General features: G+C 37.1%; 1 protein-coding gene across 1 annotated transcript; it reads right to left on the reverse strand.

The window, feature by feature from the left end:
- Window positions 1-329: 329 nt before the first annotated feature.
- LOC121217688 (histone acetyltransferase HAC1) lies at window positions 330-11372 on the reverse strand. Its single transcript, XM_041093636.1, has 17 exons — window positions 10958-11372; window positions 10253-10666; window positions 9216-9330; window positions 8760-9054; window positions 8207-8677; window positions 6280-8069; window positions 5805-6101; window positions 5421-5699; window positions 4777-4905; window positions 4439-4639; window positions 4164-4306; window positions 3752-4061; window positions 3429-3568; window positions 2317-2395; window positions 1806-2198; window positions 1187-1404; window positions 330-1060 (listed from the first exon to the last, which is right to left on the reverse strand). The coding sequence occupies exons 2-17, from the start codon at window positions 10471-10473 to the stop codon at window positions 946-948; spliced, it is 5196 nt and encodes a 1731-aa protein (XP_040949570.1). The 5' UTR covers window positions 10474-10666; window positions 10958-11372; the 3' UTR covers window positions 330-945.
- Window positions 11373-11842: the final 470 nt, after the last annotated feature.

Raw genomic sequence — 11842 nt, forward strand, 5'->3', positions numbered from 1 at the left:
ATTTAAATATATTTTTTAAAATTGTTGGTAATTAAATTCAAATAATTTTATTTTATACCGATAATAAATAAAATTGAGTTGCAATCCCTAAATGCTGCAATTGAAAATGACAACTTAAGGCAGATCACATATGATCAAAGTTATTTTGGTTATTACAATTTCACCTCATTTCAGATCCTGACATTATTGCTTTACATTGAACAAATTCTGATTGTTCATATTTCTCCGTCAAATTGAGTGATGGAATTGAAAAAAGAAATTCTTACATTGGGCGGGCCGTAATATATACAGAATTCCATAGTACCGATATTAAAAATGAATTGATGCAGTTCTCCAATGCTTCTACTTATTTTTCCATCTTAAACATAAAGAAGCCATTCTACAAAAAGGGGTGTCAATGTTCCAAGAACAAAAGGGAAAAAAACCCAAAAAAAAAAAGATATTGAAACTAAGCTCCCTCAATCCAACATTCCTCTGTAAGAAGCAATTTCGACAGATTTAGAACAATTATAACACATTCGCCACCAAAGGGATGGCAATGAATACAAAAAATAAAAAACTAAAAATAATAACCAGATTGGGGCATTGACACACATCTATAATTTGAGCTCCAAGGAGAGGCGAGGCAAGGCAAGGCGGCATAGTAAGCAACTGTTGCAGGCTGATCAGATCTATAAAAACTTCATCAACTTGGTTTTAGGGAATCTGGTCACGTGTTTTATGAATGAAAGAATTGTGCGCTAAGAAGCCATCACTAATCAATCTGTTTGTAGTTTTCTATGCCCATATACCCTTCTGAGCTTCTAGAGATCCACCGGCTTTCCCCATCAGGCCTAGTTGCAAGAAGTGAACCAATGGAGCAGCACAAAAACTATTTTCTACCTGCCTTTCTAGGAGAGACCATTTTCATCAAAATCCAAATTTATATTTACAATTTGGTTTTAGTTACGCAGAGTTACCAGCAACCTCTGCTGCTCTTTGTCTCATCATCTCCATCACAGCAGCCCTTCGCCGAGAATCAGACTGCTGTTGAAGCCTCCTCAAATGTTCCTTAAGATCTCTGTATTCATTTTAATAAATAAATAAATAAATAAAAGTGTCAAATTTAAATTATATCACTTAGCCCAAACAGAGAAAGGGGCATAACATATGGGTGCTCAGGAGGGTTAGAGGCATATGCATGTACCTGCAACGTGGTACATGGCATTCAGATTCTTTGCATGCTCGAGCATGAAGTTGTAGTAGATACCACATTTTCTTGCAAAGTACACAACCACCAGAAGCACGTTTTTTGCATTGTATTCCATGGCGGAAAAGCCCCTTCACTTTCCGACAATTTGGGTATTGGCAATGTGCAGAACGACATTGTGATGCATGAACCAAAAGGTCAAGCATTTTCCTCAGCTGCAAATTTCAAGAACCAATCTTGTTATGGTCATATACTCAATTTTCCAACCATCTACTCACCAAATCAGAAGGAAAATAATATATTTGGGGAACATAAATACATTACTTAGCATATTTCAATAGACAAGTGCAAGTGCCAATATCATCTCAGAAACATCAAGTTAGAGAGTTCTTTAGTCACACGTTCCTATTTTATCAAGTCATTTACAGACAAACACCATTTCTGATTTTCTATTTGATGTTTATATACACAATTGACCAGCAGGAAAAACAGATATATGTAGATGCATTTATGTTTTTATGAGATTTCCCTGATTAACCACACTCAACTAATCAAAGAGTTAAGACAATCTTTTTTATTATGGAAGAGTTCAATAAATTTATTAAAAATGATTTACCTGCACAACCCGTAGTTGCCTAGCCTCTTTATTTTGTGCATCACGTTCAGCCAAGGATGGATGATTCGTTAACTTATGAGGATGATCAATGCCCCCATCCTTGTAGTAACAGGAGTTGCACACATCATAATCAGGGCACACTTCACAGCGCCAGCCTTGACCAGTTTCAATGTCCAGATGGCATACATTACAGGTTGTGACAAATGCAGGGGCAGTTGGATTGTGCAGATGGTAAAGAACCATCATTGAGGAATGTTTGGCCCGCCTTAGGGTATCATACTGATAATGATTCCCTTGACAAAGACTCAAAAATGCCTGCCTAGTATCGAAGAATTCACTCTCAAGAATTTCATCTCTATCCTTTGTATCAGTAGGTACATCAGTAATTTCAACCTGCACCGGAACAATTTTCCACAAAATTCAATTAGCAAAGAAAAGACAGTCTGCATACAGAAGCAGCATCAGGCACAAACACTCAAAGTAAATTACTGTAACACTTTGACAAACTTACTGGATAGAGAACATGTTTTTCCCTCTGATTGAAGGGATGTCTCTCTCTTTCTTCACGTTTCTGCTCTGTTTCATAGCACCTGTGAAGGGATAAAGAAGCAACCATCAAATCCATTTATCCAGGACATTTTCTCCTAGTTGACAGTAGCAGAGTGAAATAAGAACAGAAAAGATTAAAGATATGAATTGCGTCATTAAGCTTCTAATCAGAAGGGGAGTTGAGTACTGAAACAGGAAATATAACCACTTCTAAGAGCTCAAGGATCAGTCTTCTTTTCCCTAAAAGCAGAGGAACAAATGTAATAATCTGACTTAAACTGAGGGGAAAAACCTCTCTATAACATCACTTGAGTAAATTCATACTATTAGAATTAACATGTCAACTGCCAGGACCAGGGTAATGGTAACTACCTAGACATTCTTTTCTTTTTCCCCAAAATATGAATATTCTCTTTTGCCAAAAACATCAGGCCCGGCCAGAGGATAATTCAACAATAAATTCCTAGTAACTTAACAAGATAGCTCATCATTCAACATGACCAGCCAACAGTGGGATCTTTCACAACTAAAATAGTGGCACCATGGGTTGAAAGTTTAGCATGCTTTCTATTACCGTAAAGCTGAGCAATCTAATGCTTATATAGAATGTAATGCCCAATTCTGAGCAAAAATAAAAGTAAAAATAACAAAAATAATGCCAAGGAGTTATATGTCTAGCATACCAATGGATTAGTAACAATTCATGATTAGCATATGAATGTGAGCTGCACTTGCAACCATCAGAATCAAATATAAACAAACATTTCTAGAACGCGGAAAAAGATTGAACCCTATCAGAGATTCAAACTTGTAAAACAGAAAATAGAAACACTGTAACAGAGATGCTTAACTATGTCCTTGAAAGAGAGCATACTCCTCCCCCGTGCATAGATCTGATTGAAAATTTAGTGGTTTGTGCTACAAAATCATAGTACTATTTATAGACCAACTGATAAAACCATTGCCTGCTAGAGTATTACACGAATATAATTCTACAGTCACACATACACAGGCAAACAGAGGAGTCAACTATACAAGATAATAATACAAAGCCAAACAGAGTAGCAGTCATACCTATCACAAATCTGAAAGTTCTTGCACTGATTACAGACCCAGCGGCTTCCAGATACCATCAGGATACAACAATGAGTGCAACAATGCTGCAAGTGAACCATGATAAAATCCTCTTTCATTGGAGAAATGGTCTCACCAAGCTGAGTGCAGGAAAAAGGAGGGAAAAGAGTAACATAACCAGTTAGAGTCCCTTGGGTCATGATATGGAAAGGTCAAGACTAAGATAGCAAGATTGTAATTTCCAAATCTACCGGTTTAGTGCTTTACAAAGAACAAAATCAGAGGGGGAAAAAGGCAGAAACATTAGTAAGAAAAGAAATTACTTTATGCATCAGCAGCAGATCCTTTGATGCATTAGAAGAGAGATCAGCCTGACCAGATGCTTTCAAAGCCCTTTTTGTTAGGGTCTTTTTGATTGTTCCTTTTTTATTCAGCTTTCTGCCATCTTCTTGACGAAGCTGAATAATTAGATCTTCAGCAGCCCCAGGCCAGTAATCACCATCAAAATATGGCAGCCTAGCTGCTGTTACCTTCGCCTTACATTCACCCGTAGTTAGGAAGAAATGATCATATAAATTAGTAAGATCAACTACAATGTTTTCCTTGGAAGCTTTCCTTAACATTGCTAAATACCTGAAACAGCATTCACAGATACCAGGGAAATTAATAATAATGGATTAATAAAATATAACATGTGATGGAAAGGAATTTAAAAAAACAAACTATTTGCCTCACCATTCCCGCAGTTTATCTGATTTGGGTGTTTTCTGAATTTCTGGATGACAATATATGATATAATCTTCACCCTTTAGTGGAGGGCAAGCCCATATATAGCAACTTGTAAAACCACGCTTCTTGCAATATTCAAGGTATCCAATCTGAGAATTTGAGGTGTAGATCCAAAATGTTAGACAATGATCTCAACCAAATAGATATCACTACTATATGTAAAAATGAAAATGGTGACAATAATTATCACTAAGCAGAATCCAATAAGAGTTTCGACTTACAAGGATTTCATGGTAAACAAATGTACGGAGAGCCTCTCCAGTAACTGCTTTAACCTCAGGACGGAAATACTTGACTGAGTCTAGGTATGACAGATAAACACGTCGCTGATTTGGGAATGCACATTCTGATCCAAATTCTTGAACATACATCCCAAACAAGCATACTTCAACCCCTTCAATCTTCTGAAACAATAAAACTACCTAAAAGAGAAAAACATAACTTGATGAGCATTTGATAATTACAACAAAAGTGCCATTTTCAGCATACAAGCATCTTACAAAATCTATCAAAAAATGTAAATAAAGCATACATTCAATTTAATTAGTTATGGCCAAACCTTTGATTTATATGGAAACTCTAGCGGATAATTCTCTTCTTGAAAGATTTCAAGAAACCGTGGCTTCACTTCCAGCTTTTTGTCAACCGATGAAACAACTCTAACCACAAGTGCCTCAGCACCAGGAACCTGGAAAAAACAAAGAAAAAAGGAAATAAGCTTGTTATGCATCCCAAGTCCATGAGAAGTCACTGGAAGTTATTTTGAAAGACCAGAAATGAAATCAACAATAAGAAGAAATTCCATATAAAGAAGGAAGTTAATGGGCCCAAGTTGAAGGAATCAGAAGTTTTAAGTTCTCCCCCCATAGATAATAAGCTTAGTGACTATCTGACCTATAACTGGCTAGTGGATGGCAAAAGTTGGTAAGATCCAGTCACCCCCTTTTTTAAAATTCTCCTAGCCATACAAAAAACAAACTTCATGCAGAAAGCTCAATCAACAGCAAAAAATATGCTTCAACTTGTATCATTTCTACAGCTTTTGTTTCTACAGCATATAGCTAGGAACAAGCAAGCTTATTTGATTATGACCACATTTCTTCTTCTGTTTTTTCCTTATTCATCGTTTTGTCAGTACGTGCGTAGCAAAAGGATAACCACATACAACAAAGAATCAACTGCCATCATGAGAATAGTAATCACCTCATCATAACTCTTTCCTTGAACTTTGGCCCTCTCTTGTCTTTCCTGTTTCAGTCTCCTAAATAATCGCTGCTCTATGTGGTCACTGAGGATTGTTCTTGGCAAATCTTTGGCGCCAAGAACAGCACTCTGAGGTAAGGGCTTCCGCTCCCCTCTTTCAACCTCTTCAATATAGCAATTGGGGCATGTATATTCAGCTTGCCCACCATCATTCCTTCTACCATTAAATAAAGCACAAATTTGATGCTGCCAAGCCTCACACTTATCACATTGAACCCACTGCACATTTTTATTTAAGACAAACAAAAATGTAAGAGAAAATGTTAGGGCTGACCATGAAACATAATAATAAAGTATGTATTGTATTGTTACTATCGTGCATACCCATTCTTCAGTCTCTTCATCATTTTTCTTCTTCTCAAGCCTTGCTTTAGGAATGGCAGTTCCATCAACAACAATGCTATCTCCACGAGATTCATTGTGGCATGGAATACAAAAATAATGCCGCGTATCACCAGCACCCACTGTGTAGTACATTGCATTGCGCTTAATGCGAGCACCACAATGGCTGCAATAAATAGGTGGTGGTTCAAAAGTGAGTCTCTCAACTGCACATAACTGACAGGAGTTCTCACTCATAGAGTGCTCCATCGCTTGATTCTTTTCAGCTTTCGCTTTACTCTGTAAAAGAAATAAAAGAAAAATGACTATCATCAATATACCCTGTTCAGTCACCAAGTCCATTTCTGGCCTACCAAGTAGTATGCTTGCATGTATATAACATCCTACAGCTTTCAATGATCTCCATAATGCTACAAACGGTATCTAAAACAAATCACAACAATAAAATATAGTATACCTGGCCAACCCATTGTCTGAGACCTGTAATATGCTCCCGAACTTGCTCCGGGGTGAACAGTTCAGTCAGTGAAACCCCTTTTATTTTTGGTTTCCCAGACTTATTTCCAGCTGCACCTTCAGAAGACTGTGTAACATTCTCTGGTTTAACCAAGTCAGGTTCCTTCTCAATCTCAGCATTTTCTTGCTTACGAAGACCACCAAATTCATCACTTGTAATAGGCTCAGCATCAGATTTCTGTTTGCTAATGTCTTCCAAAACATCCTTCATCTCAGTAATAACAGGACTACCTTTAGCAGAACTCATGGGGACATCCGTCTTCACTTCCATAGGCTCAGATTTAACTGGCATACGCCTGTCAACATATCTGTAATCTTGACGCTGGATATCCTGAGATATGTGAGTTTCAGTAACAAGACAACCTGATGCTAAAGGACCTTCACTTTTAGCAATAACAGATTGAGAAGATTGTTCTATCTTCATGCGTTTCAATGAAGGCTGTATGTCTACAGAAGTCTCAATTGCTGCAGATGTAGAAGTTATTCTAGTTGAAATGTCTCCAGAACTATCTGTTTTCGTAGATATACTGTCCGATGATGGCAAGATGGAAGTAGAGTTTAGACAGGCACGTGCCTTCTGAGCCTGTACATAATTGTTAACAGGAACACAAACAGGGCAGGCTGGATATCTACAAGTCTTGTGATGACGGATCAATTTCTTGGAGTGATGGCAACGAGGATATGAACATTGAGATGATTGACATGAATCCATATGAGATAACAATTTTCGTACAGTAAAGCAATAGCCATCACACTTGCCCTCAGATGCTTTACATCTACGAGCATGGCGCAGTAACAAAAGCCACCTCACTTGATTTCGGAATTGCCTGTCATGGCTCCCACTTCCAGATTTAGAGATAGCACCCCTCGAATTTGAAAGATTCGATGAGCTTTTAGGAATAGTGGATGCACCGGCAGATAAATTATTACATTGAGCTTCATCCTGCCCAGATATTCTCTGCTGGAAATCCTCTTGGACGTGCTGCTCGCGTGACATGTTCACTGGCATTTGAGACTGCTCTTGCGAGTGAGGGAGCCACTGGCCCTGCACAGCTGATTCTGGCGGTGCTCCAGCTGAAAGTTTATAATCATTTTGTGACTCCGGAACCAATTGGTGTTGGTGCAACATCTGTTGCATTTGTTGAGAATTTTGTGGAAGCGATGAATGCATATCCTGCTGACTAGAGATCTGTTCAGCATGATTCTGCTGGAATTGACTCTGCGATTCAGGAAGCTGAAATTGTCCAGGAGCTTGTTGATGTAGAACCTGGCCATGGAGTTCCACTCCAGGTTCATGCTTCACTTGACTACCTATATCAGAAGCCATCTGAGGCTGACTATAACCACTATTATTGCTCGTCAAATTTTGATGCTGCTGATTTTGCTGTGGATGGTGTTGCTGTTGCAGAAACTGCTGTTGCTGGAACTGAAGGGACTGCTGCTGGAACTGTTGCAGCTGATTAGCTTGAAGGACATTGTCTCTCGAAGAAACTGGAGGTTGGAAATTCATCTTTTCAAAATTATCCATGGACTGCGGATTCATATGGGCAGCCGATTGCATACCATGTAAATTTGACTGATTGCTTATCAAAGAAGAATTTGCTCTGGATATAGGCTGCAAATTGACTGGATCTGAATTCTGAGAGTTTGTTATAGATCCAACAGATGTTGCAGAGCCATACAAGTTTCCAGACCCAAAAGAATCAGCATTGTTCATTCCATATCCATCACCTGACACAAATCAAAACAAATATATATTTGCTTTCCTTAAGAAAAACTTGAATATTTCAATAATAAATCGCATATTCAGATTCATTATTACTAAATTAAAAGGTGATAGAGAGGAAGAAATAAATTCATAAGGTTACCTTGCATCAGGGGTCGCTGATGTTGATCAAAGTGTTGTTGCAAAGGTTTTGGTGAATTAGCAAAAGGCGTGGTAGTCTGATATCCTCCAGAAGTTCCTGGTTCATTAACAATGAGCATATTGTTGCCCATCATCCCCAATGCACCATTTAGGGAAGCATTAGGAAACCCAAAAGTTTTCTGCTGCAAGCCAGACCTGATGCCACTACCTATTTGGCTGCCAAGGGTGTGCAAAATACGACTGTTTTGACCACCATGTTGCTTTTGCTGCTGTGGCTGAGATGACATCGTTGATTCAACAGTTGAAAGTGCAACATTATTGGAAGACTGATTATTAATGCTATTGTTATTACTATTCAATCCAGGAGTGGGAATCATTTGGCTTGCCATTCTTTGCACACCAATTGATGACATTCCACCAGAAGCAATATGAAAATTTGCACTTGGATGTTGATACCCATTAGATATATTTCCTACAAAAGTACCAACCAGTTACCCTCGGAAAAAAAATGGTATTAAAATATAATTGTAAAAGAAGGTAAGGCTCAATTTTACCTTCAGATCTACTGAAGGAACAACTATTCATGCCAGCAGTAGGCAACAGACTTCCTGTATTGACATTCGTAGGAGGTATGCTTGCATTGGCAGCACTCATAGATGTATCTATAGAAGATGTAACCATGAGGCTAGGATTGCCACTGTGTGACATGCCAGGGGTCGGTATCATTGTACCAACTGGTGCTGATCCCGAATTAACAAGCTGAGCATGTCTTTGGTTGTGCACATTTCTACTATTCCTTATTAGAATCTGTAGACGTTGCTCTAAAGTACTCAAATTGGTGTAGTCCTCCTAGAAAACAAACTTCAAGTGTTAAAATTCGCCCCGGTTTTTTTTCTCTTTTGGGGGATTAAGAAAGTTGTACACATACAAATAAATGTGATCAGACGAATGCAAAGTAATGTGCTTCTACAGAGTGAAACAAATAAATTTACAAGTGTAATGGGTCCAACCTTTGTGCGTGCAATCTTAAATAAACCTTCTTCCAACCGTCTTGCAAAATCCTGAAACTTGATCATTGATGCCTCGGTAATAGGATGTTGCTGGCGTGATTTTAAAAACTTAATGCTGGAAAAGAAGAGATAATAAATTGCATTAGTTAACCAAAAAGAACGCTACACATAGAGATTATAACAAAAAATTCTAAGATGGAAATGCCCATCTTGATACATAGATTGACCAGATATAGAAGCTAAATAGCAATAATGATGATATAAAATCAATGACAAAAGAAAATTTCTATTACATGTAATATAAATATTCATCTGCATATCAATGTGAAATTATATAGTAAAGATAGGATAATAACATACATAGACACCACGTAATTGAAGTCTTAACACACACACACACATGGAGATAGGTAGAGAGAGGGAGAGGGTTCTACAACTTGGAATTGAACCAGAACATCAATGTATATCCCAAAAAGAATCAACATTACCAACAAGGTCATAAAATCCTACACAAACAGATGGACAACTATTTAAACCAAAAGATCTTTGTCAGTCTTTCTTCGCACAACAAGCTGACCTATGAATTTATGTGAAATGTCAACATCTAAATCCTACAGCCTTCATGCAATTGAGTTATTTTGTATGGTAAATTTTAAGCATATTTAGTAGTAGCAGAAAATCAAATACAAACATTATCTCAAGTCTCAACTAAATGGTGCAAATTACACTGGTATGGAACTAAAAAAAACAAAAATGCCACCATTCATAACAAAAGAATGTTACTAAAAGGCAACCAAGCATTCAGCAGCAAAAGCAAACCCCAAACATGTACAATTGTATATGCAGACACACAAAAAGAAAACAATGAAAAGCATACAAATATTGGTATTAAACAGCACTCAGACACCACTCATTCAATGCCCAAGGCAGATTATATTTCAAATTTCTCCTTAATTCAAAACGAATCAGATAACATATACCAGCATTTAATACAACACAGAAAAAGAAACCAAAACTATTGGTATACAAAATCTTACATTTCTCCCCGCATGTAATCACGTGTTCTCATCAGGTCAGGATCCATATTCAACATATTATGTGGAGGACCACTACTGCCAAGAACACCAGAAACACCTCCAGCAACCCCTAAATTCTGCATCTGGGAAGGCTGAAGCAGGTTCCCATTTTGCTGGGGTAACCCCCCTTGATTAGGAACCTGTCCAGATATCTGTCCTGACATATGCGTCTGCACATTCATTTCTTTCTATATTCCTTCTTCGTTTTCGCCTTGTCTTGGTAACTACCACTACTAGAAAAAAACCCATAACTTATTCCACAATCTCGCTGTAAAATTGCACCATCCACCACCACTCATGCTTCCTTTTTTTCCCCCTCCTCTAATTGTCATTTCGAATACTGCAGTTTCACAGCATACCTGTATCTTATGTACCCTGCTTATAGACATACAGGAAAATTGAATAAATTAACCCAAATTTCTATGATTCAATCTCAATTTAAAAAACATCACATTGTTTAACAACATTGAAACTGAAATTAGCTAATAATGAAAATTAGGGGAATTTCGATCAACGAAGCAAGAAAATCCCCAATTTGGGGATTCCTGGATAAAATGCAATACTAATTAGTGAATTAAGCAGTAAGCAAGAACTAACCCTAGGTTAATAAATGAAAAGATAATAATTTCCTAAAACAATCAAGAAACGAAAACCCTAAAAACCAACCTGAGGAAAAATACAAAATCAAAGCAGAAGCAAGAGAAGCTACGACCGAAGCCTCGGGAATTCCGATGGTAAGACCCAGAACCGCGAGGACGATGATGGCGATCGGAAAATAAGAAGGGAACAAAACACCGCCTGAATCGCACGTGCGTTCAATACCGAGACACAGATGAAGAAAAAAAAAGATCGAAAAGAGAAAGGGAAAGTACGGGCGACCGGAATTAATTTTTCTGGGCTTGGGGTCTGAAATTTTTTTAAAAATAATAAATAATAATTTGAGATTAATCTTTTTTTGTTCTTTTTTCCTACAGCGAAAATAGAAATTTTAAGTATGCATTTATAGCTTATTTGACGATAAGTTTACTTATTTGACGTCGATGATTTTTTCTTTTCTTTTTGAAGTAATTTTTTTCTTTTAATTCCTTCAGGGTTCTTTTTAAACATATTTTTTAATTTCTTAATTTTATAAAGGAGGATAATAGTGATAGTTGTAAGTTGTAAACAATTAGACGCGCGGCTGCCGCAGGTGAATATACTTCAATGCTTCATTTTCTTTTTTCTTTTGATATTATTCAATAGAAAGTAGTAAGTAGGGGTAATATTCAAGATGCATAAATTATAAGAAATGAAAATGGAGGGTAGTAGGAATTTGTTGTCTTAGGATATTTATTATGTATTAGGGATAATTTGTTCGATTACTAACTAATTATTAATTTAAAAAATAATTAATTGATTAGGCCCAATTTTCTTTTCTTTTTTTTATTACACCTTTTGTTTCTTGAGTCCTTTTATAGACCTTGTATCCCACATTGAATTTGGTATATTTTTATTATTTTCAGTTAATTTATCCCCTGAGAGTTGAACCAATACATACATCATCAAAATTTC

This window comes from Gossypium hirsutum, chromosome D05 (genome assembly GCF_007990345.1).
Source record: "Gossypium hirsutum isolate 1008001.06 chromosome D05, Gossypium_hirsutum_v2.1, whole genome shotgun sequence".
Lineage (NCBI taxonomy): Eukaryota > Viridiplantae > Streptophyta > Magnoliopsida > Malvales > Malvaceae > Gossypium > Gossypium hirsutum.